At 52.7% G+C, this 22,529-nt stretch overlaps 1 protein-coding gene across 3 annotated transcripts; it reads right to left on the bottom strand.

Moving 5' to 3' along the window:
* Window positions 1-683: 683 nt before the first annotated feature.
* On the bottom strand, window positions 684-18,153 carry TMEM130 (transmembrane protein 130). Of its 3 annotated transcripts, none has more exons than XM_030300430.1 (8): window positions 18,046-18,153; window positions 11,604-11,909; window positions 9,863-10,022; window positions 7,012-7,178; window positions 6,299-6,383; window positions 4,963-5,165; window positions 2,385-2,497; window positions 684-2,024 (listed from the first exon to the last, which is right to left on the bottom strand). In XM_030300430.1, the coding sequence occupies exons 1-8, from the start codon at window positions 18,128-18,130 to the stop codon at window positions 1,836-1,838; spliced, it is 1,308 nt and encodes a 435-aa protein (XP_030156290.1). In that variant the 5' UTR covers window positions 18,131-18,153; the 3' UTR covers window positions 684-1,835. The 3 variants fall into 3 exon arrangements, with proteins under 3 accessions (XP_030156290.1, XP_030156291.1, XP_032447528.1); XM_030300431.1 differs by having other exon boundaries at window positions 684-1,988; window positions 18,046-18,152; XM_032591637.1 differs by lacking the exon at window positions 18,046-18,153 and adding an exon at window positions 16,628-16,700.
* Between the last annotated feature and the right edge of the window lie 4,376 nt (window positions 18,154-22,529).

The following is a 22,529-nucleotide window of genomic DNA, read 5'->3' as shown; positions in this document are numbered from 1 at the left end:
ATAAATGTTAAAAAAATTTTTTTTATAAAGCTCAAACCTCTTCTAGAAGAAAAGGAGCTTCGGAAGAAGCGGACTCTGAGGCGTGCAACTCAAAGTGTGGTCCTTGGACCAGCAACATCAGCGGTGTCTCGAATCTTGTTAGAAACCTAGAATCCCAGGCCTTACTCGTGACCTCCCCGATGAAAGTCTGTGGCTTAGCAAGACCTCTGGTGATTCTCAGGCACATCCAAGTTCAAGAAGCCCTGCAGGGACTGGAGACACTCACACTCGATGGGGCACCAGGACTCCCGTGGGCCTGTGGGGACACAGGTGGCTGCCCCTGGCAGGTGCGGACTCAGGTGGGAGTGGGGCCCAAGGCTCTGCGTTTCCAAGTCCCCTGAGCGCAGCCTTGCTCCCCACTCCGTCTAGCGTCTGCTCAGAGCCTCAAACCTGGCTGCATGTTGGAGTCACAGGGGGAGAAGGAGGGGGTGGAACCGGACCCGCCTCCACGAGACCCGCCTCAGAGTCCTGGTGGCGGTTTAAGGAAGACTAGTCAGCACGACTGACCGGTCCCCGACGCCCCAGACAGCAGCTCCGTCCACACCTGCCAGAGAACACAGAGGGATGCCCTGCTGCCTCAAGGCCCAACCACCTCCCCGCCGCCCCCCCCGCACAGAAAAGAAAGGGACTCTGGCTGCCCGGCATATGCTTGGCTATTTGAGAACACACAAGCTTTATTCAGCAATAATGGCAGTATTTCATGAGAATGAGCTGGAAACAGCAGGAATGCTGTTGTCTGCACAAAGTCTGACAGCAAAGATTACGGCAACGGGGTTTTGCCCCCGCAGCCCTGGCCCTGCCCCAAACAGGGCCCACTTACTCCAGGCTCCTGCGCGGCTGTGCTGGGGCCTCATTGCGGCCTCTCTCTACACCTGCACCTGCCCTCTCCTCGTGCTCTCCCTCCGCGGGCCACTGCCCAGCCCCCTCGGGCTCCCCCCAGTCCTGCCTCCTCCTTCCCAAGGCCACGCAAGAACACCGTCTCCCACAGTGAACCCACGTCCCCGCCGGCGTGCTCCTCCTTTGCTGTGAGGCCTCTTCCTCACTGGATGAAGGCGCTATTTTGAAAGCACTTCGCACTCACCAAGCATTAGCCCTGCCCGCACCCAACCCAACAGCAAGCAGGCAGGAAACGGGCCCCGGGAGCCACAGGGACAGTGCACAAAGGGAGGGGCCGGGCCGAGGAGCTGTGGGGCCCAAATGGAAAAAGTCAGATGTCATTTTGGTTCGAATTCAGGACCCAGAGAACATAACTGATACAGAGGAAATCATCTGAGACGCCTGTGTGACGCATGTTTTGTGTGTGTGTGTGCGCGCACACGCACGCGCTTGTCTCCGTACATACAACCTTTTGTGACGTAGCCTTAACCATTGGTGACCATCCACCTGGTTCTCTGACCTGGGCAGGGCCATCTGGGGGAGGGAAGCCCGAACCGCAGACGGACGGCCAAAGTGCCGACATGGGAAGGATGGGTGAGGGGCAGCCAGGCACGCCTGGGAGAGAGGAGGGACCCCGTCGAGTGTTGGGAGTCCTGCTTGGGGGTCTTCAAAGGCAAGGGGGTGGGGTGGGGCGGACTGAGAGGGGCTTACGGCAGAGGCTGGACTGTACAGATGGGCTGATGGCAGGGGTGTGGGGCTGAGGTGGGGGGGGCTCGTGGCGGCAGCTGGAATTACGGATGGATGGCCAGCAGGGTGGACAGCCCCGCACGCATGAACCCCTTCTCCTCGGTGGCACGCGCCACCCTGTCTGAAGCGCCCAGCGGGCAGTCAGTTAGCGCTGAGACGGGACTGGGGGCTGCTCACACGGTGTAAGTTTTGACGGATTTGTAGAGGGGCGGCAGGAGCCCGTGGTTCTCGCGGACAACTTCCAGGTACTCAGATGGAGTCTCCAGCAGGAAGGGCCCACAGCACATCTGGCAGCAGCACCTGACCCCAGCGGGCGGCTCCGGGTTCTTGTCAGACATGGGGGAAAAGTCAAAATCAGCCACCTATGGTGAACAAAACCCCATGGGTCAATCACCCGCCTGCCGGACCCCCTTCAGGTGGCCTTATGAGCTCAGCTGCCTGGAGACACACAGTGCTTTCCCTGTGCCTTCGGCTTTTCTGCTCTCTGGGCCTCCCCGTGGTGGCTGCCCTCTCCCTTACCAGGGGCACAGCTGCTAGGCAAGGGGTGAGCACGGGAGTTAAGTCACATGGGAAAGAGCCAACTCGACTTGGCCCAGTCTGTGAGCGCCTCTTGGGCACATCCTCCCCAGCCCCAGGACCTCACTCTGACATCCAGACCCCCTCCGGGTCCCATTCTCCAGTCGGAGCCTGGTGACCCGGCCTCCACCCCCCTGAATACCCACCTCCACCATGTCCTTCTGATGAGCGGCATTCCGCAAGGTCATGTACATGATGAAGGCCAGCATCATGGTGATAAGTGTGGCACACGGGAAAGCAAAGACAGCCGGCTGGATGCCTGGGAGTGAGAGAGGATGAGGTCATGGGTCTGGGGAGTTGGTGGAGAAGGCTCGCTCTCAGACCACAATGGGGCATAGGACAGTCAAACCCCACAGGAGCTATCTTTTCCTTATGTACATGCATTGAGAATCTCATCTAGGATTCTACAAAAACCAAGTTGGGGTGTGTGAGGGCGTTAAAATATGTCCACATGGGGCACCAGGGTGGCTCAATCCGTTAAGCATCCAACTCTTCATTTTGGCTCAGGTCATGATCCCATGGTTCCTGAGTTCGAGCCCTATATAGGGCTCTGTGCTGACAGGGCAGAGCCTGCTCAGGATTCTTTCTCCTCCTCTCTCTGCCCATCCCCCACTCTCACACACATGTGCACACACATGCACTCTCTCAAAATAAGTAAATAAACTCTGGGGCGCCTGCGTGGCTCAGTCGGTTAAGCATCCAACTTTGGCTCAGGTCATGATCTCACGGTTTGTGAGTTCGAGCCCCATGTCAGGCTCTGTGCTGACAGCTCACAGCCTGGAGCCTGCTTTAGATTCTATGTCTCCCTCTCTTTGCCCCTCCCATGCTCATGCTCTGTCTCTCAATAATAAATATGCGTTAAAATTTTTTTTAAATAAATAAAAAATAAATAAACTTTATTTTTTTTAAAGTTTATTTATTTCGAAAGAGACAGAGACAGCGTGAGTTGGGGAGGAGCAGAAAGAGACAGAAAATCCCAAGCAGGTTCCGTGCTGCCAACGCAGAGCCTGACGTGGGGCTCGAACCCACAAAGCCGTGAGATCGTGACCTGAGCTGAAACGAAGAGCCTGATGCTTAATCAACTGAGCCACTCAGGTGCCCCAATAAATAAACTTTAAAAAATAAAAATAACACGTGTCCACATATTACTTGACAGTCACTTTCAAGAGGTGTACCCTGAGCGTGGGCTGGACTCAATGGCTTGCTCCTACCGAACAGCACAGGACAGGAATGACGACTTCCCAGTCCAGGCCATAAAAGACACCGCAGCTGCCTCCTTGATCTCTTGGGTGATGTGCACTGGGGATGGGAAGCCATGCTGTGAGGACACTCAAGCAGCCTCGTGACCTGTTGTTGCTTTCTCCCCTCCACCAGCCCTGGGCTCACTCACTGACCCTCCTGTCAGGAAACTGCACCGGGGAGCAGGGACAACCCAGTGTCTGCAGTTAGGCGGTCCTAGGTTCGAACCCCAGCTCTGACCAAGCTCTCTGACGCTAACACTGACCCATGAGGCTGCTTCGGAGATGCCACGAGGTGAGGGGCATGAATGTGTCAGGTGCACGGCAGGTGATCAGCAAGTATGGGTTCCCCTCACTCCTCCCCGACCCTGCCCCTTGGTATAGATGCCACAGTAAGGCATGAGGCTGTGCTTTCCAAGAAAAGGCAGCACTGATTACCCAGAATGCTATCTTCTCTGCACAATTCAGGGGGAGCCCAGGCACTCCGTGCCCAGGAGATCTGGGGGAGGCAGGGCCAAAGACCTCTGACGATGGCCACAGGTCACAGAGTCTCTCCACAAGGCCAGCCAGGGCCCAGAGTGGAGCATGGCATCTGCCCAATGGCTCAGACAGGGAGTGGGGAGACTGGAGGGGACAGTGGCAGCATCCAGGGCACTTGCCGGGCTGACCGTGGGGGCAAGTGTGGCTAGCAAGGTTTTTTGTGTACCCTAGAGGCTGGGACCTGGGTGGGCACCTGAAAGATCCTTCCTCAGGGTTCTGGCATCCACTTTCTCCTGTCTGTAAGGAAGTGCTTTTCTGGGGTCACAGAAGAGCCCCCCTGGAAAAGAAGGGTAGAACTTCACGCCGCCATCGGCCAATCCTGTGACTATAAGCCAGTGGCCGGGCCTGATATGACTCGGAGAAGAGCATTTGTTGCAGGGGAGACGGCCAGGGATCCTTACAAATGACAGGAACCTTTGTGAGTAGCTCCCGCTCCCCGGGAGACCCACAACATCCTGAGGGTCTGCAGCTACCGCTGGGGACGCTGGTTTTAATGGTGGCAACAGCGGCAGGATCGGGGAGATGGCGGAGGAGGGAGGCTCGTGATCGTGGTGGCGTATTTAGGAGAGCAGCATTCATGATGGGGACAGCGTGGCATTGGTAACATGTGGGAAGGACACGGTGGCGGGAGTGATGGAGGCAAGAGAGAGCCAAAGCCGGGTTGATGCTGGGCAGCATGGATCAATGGCACGTGGTCCAGACGGTGGGCATCCCAACTGGTGTGGGGGAGGGGAGGGCACTGCCGGCAGCAGCGAGGGTGGTGGTGGTCGAACCGCAGGGTGCTCTGGCCCTGGTGTTTGGGGGAGGTACAGGCACGGGCCAGGAGGTTCAGCGATGACTGTCACATTGGTGGGTCAGCTGGAGGGAGCATACTGGTGGCAGTGACGGGCTTGACTGTGTGTTGCGGCCTGGGTGGCACGGGAGCAGAGGACGAGGGGTCACTTACTGGAAGGCCACACCTGGATCCTGTGGTACTGATGCGTCTTGCTGATGACATTCTCGGCCCGGATGCTGAAGCAGTAGTCCCCGGGATCCCTGAAGGTGTGGGTCAGGTTGTAAGCCGTGCTGGCCACGGACACCGGGTGGCATTCCCCTTCTTCCAGCGGGAGGCACTCGGGCTTGAGACGCCAGCACACCGTCAGGGGAGGGCTGCGGGGAAATGGGGGTGTCTTTTCAGAAATGGCTCCGCAAAGGGGCGCCTGGGTGGCTCAGTCGACTTTTGGTTCGCGTTCAGGCCATGATCTTGTGGTTCGTGGGTTCGAGCCCCACGTCAGGCTCTGCGCTGACAATGCGGAGCCCGCTCGGGATTCTCTCTCTCTCTCCCTCTCTCTCTCTTTCTCTCCCCCACCCCCCAAAATAAATAAAATAAAAACTTAAAAATATGGCTCAGCAAGGAATGGGAGCACAGACCAAGTCTGAGAAAGGCCAGGTAGCCGTGAACTTCAGTGTACTTTTCAGGACAGAACACCCAGCTGTCCTCTAGGTGGTCCTTCCTTTTTACACCTTCCAGACAAGGGAACATAAGGGAACCTGTACATCTTATGTACAGGTACATAAGATGGTCCCAGAGCCCAAGAGGATGCCAGGCTTAGTGAAGCAAACGGGGACAGGCCAGTAAAACACCCTCCCGCCCCCTCAACCATCACATCTGCCAAGCCCGAGTAGCTCCCACCCCATTCTTCAAGTACCAAGCCCCTGCCCCCAAAGCTCCCGGAAAGCTCCAAAGACCAACTCCAGCCCCATGGCGCATCTTCCTCGTTCCTTGGTCACTTTGCTTGCTCCCCATCTAGACCTGCTTCCCGCCGTCATGTCCCTGGGTTAAGGGACAAGGGTCCTCAGAGGGCTGGGCCCCGGCCGCTGACCTCCGCAGCTCCGTCCACCCTTGTGCAGAGAACATGTCCAGCTTCTCTGTCGCTTACTACAAACTGGGCCCGAGGCTGTTCTTGCTGACGGCCAGGCCAGTTCCCACCCGGGACGGTCGGCTTTCCGGGGCCATGGAAGCAGACCGAAGCCACATACAGAGGGCTTTTCACACCTGCCTTTGCCTCAACACCCACACTGCAGACCTGTGCTCCCTCCTGAAGGGCCCGTGCTCCCTCCCCAGGACCTCGGGTGTGGAGCCCTGCCCACAGCTCCCCCATGGCTGCAGGGCAAGGTGGCATAAGCCTTCCCCGGCCCCTAAACCTGGGGCCCCTCAGGAGATGGAGCAGGCTCAGGGTCACCCACGGGAGAGTATGGGCAGGGCAATGCGTCACCCGCTGTCCACCGTGGGGTTCACTCACCTCCCCAGGAAGTTCAAGGTCACTGTCATCTTTTGGAAGGTCTGAATTAGGGTGGGCCCCAAGACCTGGATGCCTCGAAGGGTTTCTGAAAGGCAGAGAGGGGCCCCGTTAGACCCGGAGACTGAGGACAGCTGTCTCAGCGCTCCCACAGCTCGGGGCCGTGTGACCACCGCCTTGTCCTCCCCCAGGCTCTCCCTTCCAAGGGCAGGTGGGAGGTCTGTCCCGGGCGTGCTTGGGTCCTGCCTCCTCAACAGCAGCAGGTTCCAGAGCCCGCTCAGAGTGAGGACACTGGAGGAAGCAGGCGGAGCTCTGGGAACCAGGACCAAGGGCTGGCTCGGAGTAAGTGCCCCTCCCCCATCGCCTGGGCACCGTGGGGAAAGCACCGGGCCCATTAGCCTGCCCGGCAGCACACGGAGAAATCTGCCACAGGGGCCCAAGCGCCCCCTCTTGCCAGAGTCGGGGAGAGGAGGGTTGGGGTCTGGTGGCCACGTGACCTCCTCTGTGGCCTTCAGTGCCTTCTTAGAAGCAGGGATGATGACAGGCCATGCAGAGGGGATGCCAGGGGAACAAGAACAGGGGGTGCGCAGCCAAGCCCAATCTGGGGCCCGACCAGAGCCCCTCTGATCTGCACCTGATCCAACCTTGGAAGGAGTGGTGCCCAGGGCTGCCCAAGGGGCCACGTGCTCAACCCGCACCAGCCCCCAGGGACCCACCCTGCAGCTTCAGGGAGGCAGAGAAGTCTCCTGTCTTCTGCACGATGCCCTTCCCGGCATCCTGCGTTGCCTGTTCCCACTCTGCCACCACCTTGAGCTTCACAGTGAAGGTCCCAATGATCGAATAGTTGTAGTAGACTACTGCGTCTTCAGTCACCATCTGGGTGCTGTAAAGTGGCAGGAGGGAGACAATGGAAGTGACTCACGTGACCTCTCAGAATCGGGGGTGGGTGTCTGCGGGGTGACAAGCTCAGCCCCCAATGCCTTGTGAGAAAACCACTGGTCATCACAGCAGCAGCCCCCAGAGCCACCAGGACGCAAGGTCAGCTGTGCTTGGGTCAAGTGGCTGCCTGTCATCCTTGTGCTTGTAAGTGACAGGTAGGAGAACTCCCAGCAACAAGTGCCTGTCACCTGCCAGGAAGTGCTCTGCCCCCTTCAACCAGGAATCTAAAAGAGGCCCTGCATTAGAGACAAGGACAATCCTGGGAGGGAAAAAATATGAACTTTGGAGTTAAGACATATTTGGCTTTAAATCTCAATTCTAAATGTCTTATGTATAGAACTGTAAGCCTTACTTTTCTCATTGTAATAGAGAATCATACCTCCATATAAAGTATATAAATTCCTGCAATTACCTGGATTACTTCAAAAGGAAGTCTAATAACAATAAAGAAAATCTTTGTGTTGATTTCTCAGTGCTCTTTATATATGAAGTTTAACAAACCTTTACCTATTTTCCAAATATTTTCTCCCAGTTTAACCTTGTCTTTTGGTTTGATTTATTTCCTTCATACTCAGATATTAGATCTAGTGATGCCAAATCTTGCATTTTTTTCCTTTATAGTGTCTGCCTGTTTTTATTCTTACAAAATGCTTTCCCCACTGCCAAGTCATCCAATTGCAGGGGATCATCTACATTTCAATCTAGTCCTGGCTCATTATGTGTACTTTGTAATCTATCTGGAATTGCTCTTGTTAAGGATCAGATTGTTTTTCTTCTAAATAGTTAACCCACTGTCCTAGTACCATTTATTAAATAAGTAATATGTCTTTACTCACTGGCTAGAAATACCACTGTTATCATATACTAGATGTGCATTTAAACTTCGATTTGTGTCTGCCTTTTCCATTCTGTTCTACTGAACACACTTTTGTGATTTGTAGTTTTTAAAATACATTTATGTATTTCTAATTCTTCTCCCCAACCCCATTCATCATTATGCTGCTTTGATGATCTTTTTTTTCCTTCTGACAATATTCAGAAATTCTCTCTTAAAAGTCTTTTTGAGGTTCTAGGTATAATCTGTGGTTTTATCCACATAAATCCTACAATTTTAGGCTAAGTTCATTCTCTCAGCTTTTACAGTTTATAACTATTGTGAAAGATTTTTTTCCATTGCCATCATATGGAAAGGCTATGATTTTTGTTTTGTAAGCACCCATATTACTAAAATCTCTTTTTAGTTCTAAGATTTTTTTAGTTGGGTCTCTTGTGTTTTCTAGGCCATCTGTGTGTGATGTTTTTGTCTCCTGCTTTACAATATTTATATCTCATTTCTTTTTCTTGCTTTATTTCATTGGCTAGTAAGAATGTTCAAATATAGTAACAATAGTAAATAAAGCATTTAATATTAAAAGAAATGCCCCTAATTAATACAGATGCTGTCCCCTGGTTTGAGACAGATGTTCTAGATGTTCTTTATGTTCTAAAACCACATGTGTTTATAACCATATATGTTTTTATATACATACACACGTATATATACATTTGTGTATACAAATATATGTACGTGTGTGTATATGTGTGTATTTACGTGCCAAATTTAGATGCACTGTAGAAGCTTTGTGACATTCCAGAAATTATACTTATTGGAACATTTATTGGATTTGCATCAAGCTTACAGGATAACTGGAAGGAAATGGGCATCTTTACAATATTAAGATTCAGCATCCTGGTCCTGGACATGATGTACATACGCATCTACTCAAATCTTTGATACCTCTTGGCACCCTATTGTTTTCTTCACACGGGATCTTGCCCATTTCCAGGTAAGTGTGTTCCTGTGTTTGTTTTATGAACTATTTTTGCTATAATTAGGAGGAGTCCCCACTTTGCTCTCTAATTTATTACTGTACATAAGAAAGCATGCTGGGCCTCTAAGTCTCGTGGGGGTGAGGAGTGGTGCGTGAGAAAGATTACTAAGCCTTCGATGAACTTGGAAAATTGGTCTGTTTCTCTGCCAGACTGAGAAATATCATAAGGAATGCCAAGAAGTGAAAGGCGGAAAAATATGGGATAGAGTGGGAAGGACCATCAGCCCGGGACTTGACGGGACCTAAGTGGAGTGAGGGGTCTCCACGGGGCACTCACCCTCACATGAGCTCAGGGTATCTGGGGGCTGGCTGCTGGAGCTGCTGGAGCTCAGTGCTTGACCCACTTCCTGACCTGCCTCCTCCAGCCTGGCTTGTTTGGAGAGGAGAAGTCAGGAGAAACGAAGCTATAACACCCGAGTTCTAACACATGCGTATAATCTCACACGCCATCACCCAGGTACGTCCTTTTGGAGTCAAATGGAGAAAAATTCTACTCTGACCTTTCTTAAAGGGCTGTCTGGGGCCACCAATGACCTCCTCTACTAGGTTGCAGGCACCTAGAAGGCAGGTCCTGTGACTAACTCACCACTGGTCCCCACGCACCCCGAGCCTGACACAGAGCAGGTGTTGAAGGAATGTTTGGAGAGAGAGAGAGAATGGGCAGGTGAAGGTCAGAGAGTACGGAGCACTCTGCATGGGACAATGGGGCCACCACCCATAGGCCAAAGCTTGGGGGCATCAAGAGGGAAGAGCATACCCATCTCCGAAGTCCCAGTTGTAGAGAAATGAGGCAGTCTTGAAGAAGTTGCTCGGGTCATGGAGGAGGAAGGAAACTTTAAGGACTGTCTTGGTGAGGTAAGAGCTGGGCCAGGGCAGGGAGGTGTTCTGGGAGACAACGAGGTTCCCCACGAGGAGCTCTGGGAGAGAGACCGAAGGTGGGTGAGTCCACCAAGGGAAGGGGAAGGCGGAGCCAGGGAGTGACCTCACATGCTAACTGGCAGGACAGCCTCTCCCTGCCCTGCCCTTCTGGCTGTCAGGGCTGGGTGGTGGCGGGAGAGGACGCTGCGGGTCCCTGAACACAGAGGCGCACGCCCCCCACATCATTGCCCCTGCTGCACGGACACTGGTGCAGACTCATGGCACACATCACATGCACAGCGTTGCTCCTGCACCCCTTTCACCAGGATCCTGAACTTTCTTAGCACAAAAGATGCCCAGGACCAGAAGGAAACGCATAGGCTTTGAAAGAAGTTTTTGAGAGATATTTCAAATTATTAGAGTCTAGAAAAAAAATGAGCATGTCTACTGATCGGCTCTGTACCCAGTGTGCTGGGCTGGGTAAGGACCACCGTTCTGTGTCTCCGTCTGTAAAAAAAAAAATTTAGGTACTCATTTTTTTTCAACCCAAAAGCAGAAAGTAAGGCGTGCCTGATAAAGCTCATTTGGAAAATGCAGAAAAGTAGAATGAAAACAAAAGAGACTGCCTATCATTAGGGCACCTGGGTGGCTCAGTTGGTTAAGTCTCTGACTTCGGCTTAGGTCATGATCTCACATTTTGTGAGTTCAGTTGAGCCCCACGTTGGGCCATGATCTCACAGTTCGTGAGACAACCAAGCCTCATGTTGGGATCTCTGCTGTCAGTGCAGAGCCTGCTTCGGATCCTGTCTCTGTCTCTCTCTGTCCCTCCCCCGCTGATGCAAGCTCGCTCTCTCTCTCTCTCTCTCTCTCTCTCTCAAAAATATAAACATTTAAGTAAAAAATAAAAAAAGAAACTGCCTATCATTCAAACACAACTACTGTTGACGTTTTGAAGAACTGCAAAGCATTTGTGCCTACGTTAATAGCTGGGGTATTACGTACACATGCATATATTAAACAGTTGATCAAATTGGCTATAGAAGTTTGCGCTTTGCTTTTTAAAATCTAATACCCACGAGTATTCCCCAGAACATTATCAGCTGTTTGGAAAGATCATTGTTATTCGTTATACAAATTATATCCATATACTTAGCTAGTTCCCTTACGGCTGTCCGCTTAGTTTGGCTAATGTTTTCTTCCATTATTAGATATTACACACACCCTTGCCAGGAACATTTTTGTGCACAAAGCATTACCCAAATGGAAATGCATTTCCTGAAGACAAATATACTCCAAGAGAGCAGGGCCTTTTTGGAAGGAGAGAGCAGTGGTGGGGTAGGAAGGTGGGAGGAATGAGAACAGACAGACCAAAAGCTGAAATAGTGCGTAACCATTGATACATACGAATCAGCTGCTCTCCAGAGGGCTGTGTTAATGTATATACCCCTAGGAGCAACATGTGCTTTCAGTGTCCCTTGCAGCACAACCCTGCCAGCAGTGGGTATTGCCATTTTCTGATCCTCTGTTAACAAACACAGAAGGGACCATGAGTCTACTTTGGGTTTATACGGTTACTGACCAGGCCGGATGTTTCCCTCTGCCCCAAATTTGAAGGCAAAGTAGCCTTCAAAGGTCCTCACCTGTGATGGGGAGGACGAGGAGGCTCCTCGCCACGGGCTGGCACGTCCAGCAGTCGGCAGCGGTGACCCAGACGGAGACAGGGAAGTCCCCGGGCACGTTCCCCACGGCGCGGATGGTGGAACTGAGAGCCTCGTCAGTCTTCCCCGTGAGCAGCAGCGGGGTATGGATCCAGTGGAAGCGGTAGACGCGGGTGTTGGAGGGCAGGACCAGGCTGCCGTTTTCGTTGGCCACCAGGCTGGCTGTGATGGTCACCTCCGCCCCTGTGGTGGCAGGGCCATCGGTGGTGAGGCGGAGTTCATACAGCCCTGGAAGCCCAGAGACAAAGACTACTTCAGGAGAGGTGTGACAAGGAACCCCACTGTCCCTGTCTGGGCTGGCTTTTATTATCCTATTCTACAGGTGGAGAAGCTGAGGCCCAGGCAGCTCAAGTGACTTGCCCCAGGGTCATATGGCTAGTTCACTGTCAAGCTGGGATTCAAACCCAGGCCCAACTGACTCCATATATTTTCTTTTTATGCCGGCCAAGCAGGGCCTTCCAGAACACAGGCCTGACCCGGCCAGACTTATTTCTCAGCTGTGAAAATAACTGCCAACGTATGTCACAGGAGGGATTAGCTGCCAAAAAACGCCCTCTATTACCTGGTCTTTTGGACCAGACTACATGTCAAACAGAACTCCAGTCTGAAACACAAAGCTGAGTCTGGACCCTGTAAGAGTCCTAACGCCTAGTGACAGAACAAGCCTTGGGACAAAGGTCCACTTTGATTCGAGCCAAGCCCTCTTCCATCGTGGTCGGTTTCTGAATCTGTAAAGGAAGAGGTTCTAGATCCGCACTGGCCACGCGTGGCTGTCTGAGTTTTGACTAAAGTGAAACAAAAGTTAAAGCCCACATTCTCAGTCACGGTAGCCTCATTTCAAGCGCTCAACAGCCACGGGTGGCTAAGGGTCGCCATATTGGCACAGATACAGAATATCTTCATTATCACAGATGGTCTGACCGGACTGCATTGTTCCAAGCGACCTCTGGGATTTCTGCTGGGGCCAACGCAGCAACTGTGTGACACGAGCAGTTGACTCCTTGGGGGACTTGAAATGAAATCCTGAGGACGCAGCTCTTACGGGGAACCTGGGAATTAGTCTTGCAGGATCCCAGGAGAGAACAGGGCCTTGAGCATATGGGACAGAGGTTGGGTAAGAGGCCTTTTAAGTAACACTCCCTTCCCAACTACCACACTGAAGGGAAGACTGCTTGTAAACTGAAAAGAGAGAAAATTAAAAATTAAAAAATTTTATTAAAAATTAAAATAATTGGGGTATCTGGGTGGCTCAGTCAGTTAAGCATCTGAGTCTTGGTTTCGGCTCAGGCCATGATCTCACAGTTCATGAGTTCAAGCCCCGCATCAGGCTCTGTGCTGACAGCGTGGACCCTGCTTGGGATTCTCTCTCTTCCTCTCTCTCTCTCTCTCTCTCTCTGCCCCTCCCCTGCTCTCTCTCTCAAAATAAATAAATAAACTTAAAAAATTAAAGGGGCGCCTGGGTGGCGCAGTCGGTTAAGCGTCCGACTTCAGCCAGGTCACGATCTCGCGGTCCGTGAGTTCGAGCCCCGCGTCGGGCTCTGGGCTGACGGCTCGGAGCCTGGAGCCTGTTTCCGATTCTGTGTCTCCCTCTCTCTCTGCCCCTACCCCGTTCATGCTCTGTCTCTCTCTGTCCCAAAAATAAATAAAAACGTTGAAAAAAAAATTTTTTTTAATTAAAATAACCGGTAACAATCACTGTTACCAAATTTGGGCATGTCCTACTTAAAAAAAAAATTATGCTCATACTTTGGAATTACATGTTCCATTGTTTCCAATTCTGTATCATGGGCATTTTCCTAAGTCATTATTCTTTGATTGCTTTACATAGCTGCACAACATTTTGTCATACCAACAAGGTAAGATTTTTAAAATAAGGTTTCTTTCCATCATAAAAGTAATACATACGTACGTGTAAAGAATAGTAGACATGTCCCATTATCCTACCTCCTAAGGACAACAGTTACAACCATACTGCTGTCCTCATGTCTGCTTTTCATGCACAGGAGTTTTTAAATTTTTTAAAATTTATTAAAAAAAATTTTTTTAGTTTATTTATTTGAGAGAGACAGCTTGAGCAGGGGAGGGGCAGAGAAAGAGAGAGGGAGAGAGAATCCCAAGCAGGTTCCACACATTAGCACAGAGCCCGATGTGGGACTCGAACATGCGGGGCTCAAACTCTTAAAATCGTGAGATCATGACCTGAGCCAAAACTGAGAGTCGGATGCTTAACTGACTGAGCCACCCAGGTGCCCCTAGAAGTTTTTAATTTATTTTAATTGAGACATATTCACACTCTGCACACAATTTTGAATTATTTTCTCATATGTCATGTCCGTGGTTGCACTAATGTGAATTTCACTATTGGCATGAGAATCCGTCAAGCAGGTATATCTTTTTTTTTTTTTTTTTTTTTTTTTTCAAGTAAACTCAACCCCCAGCATGGGGCTCGGACTCATGAGATCAAGAGTCTCATGCCCTACTGACTGAGCCAGCCAGGAGCCCCAAGCCGGTATAGTTTGATTCACAGAACCCTTCCCTCTTGTCAACAGCATCACTGCTGTGTCTTAGTGACTATTTTCCTGTCATTTGTAAATTTCCTCTGTAGGTGAGATTTCTGAAGGGCTCCAGGTTCAAGAGCGTCCAGCCTACAACAGCATACGCCTCACCAGAAGAAGTGATGCAGAAGGAAGGCTGGAGGGGCTGCAAGGCTCACTCTGCTCATTTATTTCACTCACTCCCACCCACCTTCCTGGCCTCACGCACCTGCTCTCCTGGCTTTAAGCACCTCCTAAAAGAAACCAAGTAACAGACCTACTTTCTGGGCTCCAGACCTGCACTAAGCAAAAGAGTAGCTACTAGCCACAGGTAATTACGTTTAAATTAATTTGATTACTTAAAACTAACCAATACTAAAAATTCAGTTCCTCGGTTGCACTAGCCACATTTCAAGTGCTTCATAGCCAGGGGTGGTTAATAGCTATTCTTCTGGACAGCACGGGTGTAGAATATTTCCTTCATCACAATGTTCCGTTGGAAGGTGCTGGCTCTAGACCCTCTGGAGTTCTCCCCTCCCCATTTTCTGCCATTGCTCTCTGTTGGGCCTGGAGGGACCAGCTGTCCCAGGAATCTACCCTAGGCCCTTGTTACTACCCCTTCCAGCCAGGCACATTTGCTTCCCCTTCATCACTACTAGCATTGCTGAAGGCCAGCATTACTGGCTTCATCCTTGGCCCTGGCCCTCGGCCTCCAGTCCTTCCCCATCTCAGCATCATCCCTCCCACCCCGACCAACAACCTTCCTCCACGATAATGTGTTCATGGACCAGCTTCAGTGTGAAGTCCAAATTCACATCTTGGCACATCCATGCTGGGGCCGGCCACTTTAACTCTTACAGCTTCTCCCCCATGTTCTGTCCTTCCTAGCCTCAGGGTCTTTGCACATGCTGTCTTCACTGCCCTTCTCCACCTACATGTCAGAGGATATAACCTCTTCCAGGAAGCCTTCCCTCAACCCCTCACCCCCTCAGTGCTCTCTGAACAGCTTGAGCACTCAGTGGTCCCAACCCTGAGTTGGCATGAAGGTTTCTTTGTCTCCTTTGGCAGGTGCACCACAAGCTCGAGGGTAGGGGTTATCCTCATCTCCCCATGTGCCTAACAAAGTGCTTGGCACATAGTAGGTGTTCAACACTGCTGCTAACCGTGGCACCTGGAGAGAAGAGCGTGGCTGAGGGACCAGCCCACCTAGCAGTGTCCCAGGAGAACATTCACCCAGGTGGTACTGACTGAGCCCCTTGCCTTGTGCCCCACAAGTGCTGGGAAGGACCCAGAAGTACAGGACACCCTTCCTGCCCTCAGGGAGCTCACGAGAGACCTGCTAGACTCAGCAAATCTGGGACAAGAGCGAGTGTGAGTCCTCAGTGGCATCCCATTTGCCTTGTGGCCGCGCTACCTGCCCCCACCAGGGACTCCTGCTCCAGCCTTTCCCCTCGTCCATGTCACATATTCCCTGTTCTGAATCCCCTTCCCCAGAGCCATATTTTGGATTGTACACTCATTTGGACTGGCACTGAAAACGGGACCTGTGGTGTCTTAATCCCAAAGAGTTCCAGATGCTATGGCAGAAATTCCTGCAAGAAAATACATTGTGTATTTTACACTGAGGGAAAGGAGTGCATTGACGTCCCCGTGGAACTACCTGGAGTCACCAAGCAGATCCGTACCCACCACCCCCTCCCCTGGGCTGAGTTCTATTCTCCCTCCCTTTGGCTGCCAGGCTTCACAGAGACCATCTCCTCCCTTCTCCCTCTTGCTCCAGCCCCCACCCCCCCCACCCCAGGCGAGGAGTGTGGGCCAGAGCGAGGCTGGCAGGTGGCAGGGACATTCGGCTGCATGCTAATGGCCATCCAGCATCTGCAACGAGACTGGAGACAGGCGCATGTCAGCGCTACGCAGATCCGTTGCCAGGGGAATAGAACTCACTAGAGAGCAGACTGGCTGGGAGGAGGGATGGGTGGGGGCGGGGAAGGGCTGTGGCTACAGACACTGGCCCAGCTCCTAAGAGCCCCCACACCTGTCCAGACACAAGGAGGCTCCAAGGACATTTTTTCTCAAGCTTTTTTTTTTTTTTTTTTTTAAAGCAGATGTTTCACCCCCCTGGTGACGCTGCTCCTGTCAGGGCTCTCGGAAGGGCGCAGGGCATCCAAGTGGACCATGAAGGCTGTGCCACTTGTGGCTGATGGAACCAAGCCCGAGTCCTATCGCCCTCCCCATCTAAACCCATCTTTTCAGGTTGGGGAGCCCAGGCGACATGGCCTTGGAGTACAGAACAGCTAAGGGAGGGGCTGAGGGGGCTCCACGGGTGCACTGAGTGACCCAGAGCTGAAAGGGTCAAAGCACAAAGCGAAGTGACCACTGCCAGGAAGCCTGACCCACAGAAGCAACACTCACTCACTAGCAGGTCCCCAGGGCTTCCACTTGGAGCGCATTTTCCCTGACGACACAGCATGTGGGAACCTGGAACGTTCTAGAAAATGGCTACATCAGTTCTTTCACATTGCCCATGTAGGTAGCCTCAAACACTTCCCAGGGTACGTCTGAAATCTGAACATAACCTGGAATTAACGAATGATCCAGGACAAGGACTCTAGCCTACGCCTTTCCTGTGGGAGGCACTTGGTGTGGGCTGACCCAGACCCCAGCAAGAATGGAAAGGGCTTCCAAGTCTCTCTGCTTTTCCTGTGGGAGAAGGTATGCTCCCCAACCTAATTCCCGGCTCTCTGGCTCACATCACGAATAGGCCAGGCTGGAAACCACACATGATCTCCAAAAAATTAATTTACTTTTTCTTTCTTTTTTTTTTTTTTTTTTTTTTAGAATTTTGGCCACCATTGATCACTTCTGGACACACGTAAACCCAATGGACAGGAGACCCCCGTCTCTCTGTGAATTTCCAGGAGGGAAGCAGGTGATCCTGACCAAACATAATTCCCACAAAATTCTATTTTCATCCCTAAGATGCAGGTTTTTATTTTACCTTGGGGCTTTTCTTTCACAATTTTGATTAAATCTCTTCCTCTTTCTACCATTATTGGGGGGGGGCGCGTAATGAAAAAATGTTGGATATTTAACACAAGCACATCCCCAGAGCTGTCCACATCCCACCTGTCCCCCAACAACTCTCCAATCCGGGTCCTTTTGTTGTCACCAAAATGTGGCAGAAAGGTTAATGCTGGCCTTCCGGCGGTGGGGTTGGGGGGGAGCACCCAGCAGAACCTGTCAGCTTGGGGTCCATTTTGGAAACCATTCCAAAGACGAAATGGCAGACTGGCCTCTTGGACTCTAAAATCGAAACCTCGCCAAAGTCTTCCTCGAGCGGGGATGGGGGGGGGAGGGGTGGGTACCTCTCCAGATAAGGCGACATTTAAAGGCGCTGCTCCGGGGCAACCTGCCCGCGCTCCCTGGGGGGCTGTGGCGTGATGACCGACCCGCACATTCCCGGTGTCCCCGCATCGTCCTCCTCACCGCTCCCCCCCCCCCCCGCGGCTGCGAGGTCCCCAGCCATCCCCCCGGATGCACCGGCCACCGCGCGCGGTTCCCAGGGCAGGGGCGATCCGGAGGTGGCAGCGGGAACCGAGGAGCACGGGGAGACCCCACGAGTGCCGGGACAACGTCTGGGGAGAAGGATGGAGGGAGAGATGAGAGGGCTTCGAGGGGCCGGCTGGCCACGCTCTCCTCCGCAGCGCGCTGCGGAGGTCTCCCGGGAGGAAGGAGGTGCGCGCAGAGCGCACGGCGCCACCTCCGCGGCTGGCGGCTGGAGCGCCCGCCGGAGACCGCTCCGAGGCCCAGCGGAGGGCGCGGCGCCTTACCTGCGGCCACCCCAGCCGGGGCCAAGGGCAGGAGGCAGGCGAGCCAGAGGACGCGGCTGAGGCGCGGCCAGAGGGCCGGGGCCATGGCTGCGCCGGGAGCGGCAGGAGCGCCGAGGGGACGCGGCAGGCTCGGCGGCGGCCGCTCCTCGGGGCGCGCGGGGCGGGCTGCGCGAGGAGATGCGGGCGCGGCGCTCGCTCGTCCTCGCCTCGCGACGCTGTGTCGCTGCGCGCCGCCGCCGCCCACAGCCAGCCGCGCGGACCCCGGCCCGCGTCAGCCGCGCCGCGCCCCCTCCCCGCGTCCCTCCCTCCTCTCGCCGCACCCCCTTCGGTCCGCACGAGCCCCCGCCTCCCCGAGTCCGTGCTCCCGTCGCCTGCGCCGCCTCCCCCTCCCCTCCCCTCTTCTCCCTCTACTCCTCTCCTCCCCACGATCCTCCCCACGATCCTCCCCTCCTCTCAGCGCCCCGCGTCCGCGCCCGCCGGCTCTGACTCAGCGTCCCCTGAGGCGCGCGCACCGCTGCAAAGCCGCGCGCAGGCCCCTTTCGGTTCTTCTCCAGGTGCCATTTTCCCTCTTGACGCACACGATTTGGAGATGCGGCTCCTCGTTCACTTGGAGCTCTCACTGTGTGCCAGACGCTGGAAGGGCCTGCAAACGCCTCATATCCTCCCGGAGAGAGGGGCTCAGGTGCCCACCCTGAGACATGACGTTCCTCTCTGTGCTTGCTGTGAAATGGGCTCGTGCTCACACCAGGGCCCTAGCTGTCACTGAGGGCCTTGTGACACTCAGAGAACTGCAAGGAGGAGTGACCAGGCCCCTCCTTGGACACGCCTTGGCCTAGGCAGGCGCTTCCACCTGCCTTAACAGAGCGGAACATGTCTTTCCTTCTGGAAGGTGGCTCTGCCTGTCTGGCCTTGAAGACTGGACACTGGTTACCAGGATCTCTGTCTCAGCTCTGCCTTTGCTTTCCTCTGTACTTGGGCAAGGGATCCCACCCAGAGGGGGTGGGGGTGGGGGTTGGATGGCCCCTCTGGCCTGGTGGGCACTGATGGGCCACTACTTGAATTGCAGCATGGGAGTGAAGGCACCTATAGGTATGGCCTCTGTCTCTGTGACAGCTGTGGTCCCCACTGAGGATGGGCCCGCTGGCCACACTGCCATCTCACCTTGATGGAGGGGGAACAGATTGGAGTGAGCTCTCCTTCCCCCATAAAGTTAAAAATGCTAGTAGGTGTCACTCCACAGAAGCATCAGTCACCAGCATGGGGACAGTACCAGGCCTAGGAACCGGGAGACTTTGGATCCTTCCTGAGAGTTATGTGACCTTGGGAAAGTCACTTCCTCTCAGTGCCTCACTTTTCTTTTTTTTTTTTTTTATACAGCTACACTTCTGAAAATCTATTATATTAATTCCATTTTTTTTTATTTTTTTTAAACGTTTATTTATTTTTGAGACAGAGAGACAGAGCATGAACGGGGGAGGGGCAGAGAGAGAGGGAGACACAGAATCAGAAGCAGGCTCCAGGCTCTGAGCCATCAGCCTGGAGCCCAACGCGGGGCTCGAACTCATGGACCGCGAGATCATGACCTGAGCCAAAGTCGGACGCTCAACCGACTGAGCCACCCAGGCGCCCCTCACTTTCCTTTTCTTGAAAACGGAAATACTCCCTATGACATATGTTGCCAGGATTAAATGAGTTAATGCTTAGAACAGTGCTTTGGACATTGCACTCAATCAGTGTTGGCTGTCATCATTAGAATTGCTTACAGACCTGGGAAAGTTGTGCTTGTCCATCAGGAACTGAGAAGAAAATTGTGCTTGGGAAAAAAAGTTTGTTAAGGTTAGAAACTGAGATTCAGATATTTAACTATTTAACATTATTCAAAGATCTGGTTATTAGTTTCTTTTAAAACAAACTAAATGCAGGGGCTCCAAGCTGGCTCAGTGGGTAGAGTGTATGACTCTTGACCTTAGGGTTGTTAAGTTTGAGCCCCATGTTGGGTGTAGAGATTATTTAAAAATAAGGTCTTTAGGGGCGCCTGGGTGGCGCAGTCGGTTAAGCGTCCGACTTCAGCCAGGTCACGATCTCGCGGTCCGTGAGTTCGAGCCCCGTGTCAGGCTCTGGGCTGATGGCTCAGAGCGTGGAGCCTGTTTCCGATTCTGTGTCTCCCTCTCTCTCTGCCCCTCCCCCGTTCATGCTCTGTCTCTCTCTGTCCCAAAAATAAATAAAAAACGTTGAAAAAAAATTAAAAAAAAATAAGGTCTTTAAAAATCTTTTTTTTTTTTTTTAATTTTTTTTTTCAACGTTTATTTATTTTTGGGACAGAGAGAGACAGAGCATGAACGGGCGAGGGGCAGAGAGAGAGGGAGACACAGAATCGGAAACAGGCTCCAGGCTCTGAGCCATCAGCCCAGAGCCCGACGCGGGGCTTGAACTCCCGGACCGCGAGATCGTGACCTGGCTGAAGTCGGACGCTTAACCGACTGCGCCACCCAGGCGCCCCTAAAAATCTTTTTAAATAAATGAACTAAATGCAGAAAACAAAATAATAAGATTTTTTTTATGTGTATCTGTATTGCATTGAATAATGTTACAGTAGTCACACATAGTCGTATCTATGTCACAGAAGCCAAATGCAAGGCCACCCTGAAACTGATACTCAGACTGTGAGGCTACTGGGGGAAAATACAGTATTATGAGACAGTGAATGAGAGGTGGAAGGAACAGTGGTTTTCTTATATTGGATCTTAAGAAGATTCTCTCTGAGGAGGTAACATTTGAGCTCGTCAAGGATGACAAAGAGCCAGCTCTGTGCCTCTGAGGCACAAAGGTGGGCATGATGCATAGTAAGGCAGGCCACCGTGGCTAGAATATGAAGAATGAGGTTGGGAGGTACATAGGCCCAGGGAATGAAGATGAGCTGAAAAGACTTTGGAGGGTTTTAAGCAGAGGAGGCACGGATCTAATTTACCTGATAGGGATAGAGTTGACACTGTCTCTGACCTCTAATTCAGGGGAGAGACAAGAAAAGAGACAAAAATCATTACAGTAATTTGGGTACCTTGCTAGGAGAAGCTGGGGCCGTGGGAAGTGTAGGGATTTAGCCAATGTTAGAGCTAGGCTTAACTATAGGTCTCTAGCTTGTGCAATTCATCTGAAACTTATCAAAAGATGTCTACCCTCTGCTTTTTTCTCTACCCCCTTCCCACTAAACAATATTAAACAACAAAGTGTTTGCACACTGATTTCAGCTCTCATATTATTCAACCTTCCCCAACTTTGGACTGATTACTTTTTGGGGGTGGGGAGTGATTTTGGTTGCAACTTTTTCCACAGTGGAAAAGGTGTTCTGACCCATTTTATTTCTCCCAGGGTAGAAATAAGTGACACCAAATGCATCCACTTAAAATTCCAGCACTTCAATAGAGGATTGTTCTTGGGTAGCAACGTTAAACAAGCAAGGAGCATGCTTCCGAATAGGGCTTCAGGATTTCTTGCAGGCATTACAAGTTGCCTTTATTACCAGGTGTGAAATGTATCTGTCTGGGAAGGGGATACAAAGACTTTGGTAACTTAGCGATTACAGGTCCTGGAAGTGGTGGAGAGAAGTCATCACTTTAATGCTCTGTCCACCTAACCATGGGTTACCAGGAGCAGTTCACTATTCAACCACTATCCTAGATGGAGTCGTAGGTGAGGCCCAACAATACTTTTCCCTTCTAAGGCCCCTTGGTCCAGCCCACGCCATCTCACCTGGGCATCAGGGCGTTATGCCCCACTCCCCTTCCTTCTCATCACTGCTCTATCCTGGTCCAGAGACATATGCCCGCCAGGTATGAGGTGACAGAGATCCTCTGCGCGGTCCAGCCTCTGGGTGATGTAGCCGCAGAACAAACGATCAGGCCGACAATCTCCGAGCAGAACACCAGGGCTTTCCTTGTTTTCCAGCCTTCGCCTTTCCAAGGCCCCTGCTTGCCTCCACCTTTCCACTGGGTTAAGAACTACCCCAGAAAAGGAAGGAGGTGGGGGAGAAAACCCCGCCCCACTGCCACGTTCAATTCAGGGATGGACTCTTCCCGGGCCTGACCGCCGCCTCCTAAGGAAGCCCCTTGGGGGCCCACCGCCCTGCAGCAGCCCCCGATGTCCCTACCCTACCCTCTCCGGGCCTGGCTCCTGAGGTCAGATTTAGGGCAGCAGGAGCCCAAAGACTCCCGCCACCTGCCTGCCCACTCCAACCTTGCCGGCGGCCCCGCCCACGCAGGCGGAGGTTTAAAGGGCCGGGCGGGCCCACCCGGGCGCAACGCCCCTCCCTGCTCCCGCCGCCTGCCCAGGCCGCACCCACTTGGGGGCGGTGCGCCCGGGCCTATTTCACCCGCGGCGGGCGCGGCCGCTTTAAGCGGGGGCGGGACTGCACGGCGGCTGTGGCTGCGAGGGCTTCGCTGGGGGTCGCGGGCTGGAGCTGCAGGAGGCCGGCCGCCGAGGTGAGG

Source organism: Lynx canadensis, chromosome E3, assembly GCF_007474595.2.
Source record: "Lynx canadensis isolate LIC74 chromosome E3, mLynCan4.pri.v2, whole genome shotgun sequence".
NCBI lineage: Eukaryota > Metazoa > Chordata > Mammalia > Carnivora > Felidae > Lynx > Lynx canadensis.
The sequence above is the reverse complement of the archived record's forward strand: the minus strand, read 5'-3'. Positions and strand labels throughout refer to the sequence as shown.

Coding starts and splice junctions, on each gene's coding strand:
- TMEM130 (XM_030300430.1), bottom strand. CDS start 18,130: ATGGCCCCGGCCCTCTGGCCGCGCCTCAGCCGCGTCCTCTGGCTCGCC. Junction 10,023..11,603: donor CCTCGTCCTCCCCATCACAG/GTGAGGACCTTT, acceptor TCTCTCTCCCAG/AGCTCCTCGTGGGGAACCTC. Junction 2,498..4,962: donor GATCCAGGTGTGGCCTTCCA/GTAAGTGACCCC, acceptor TCTCACTCCCAG/GCATCCAGCCGGCTGTCTTT.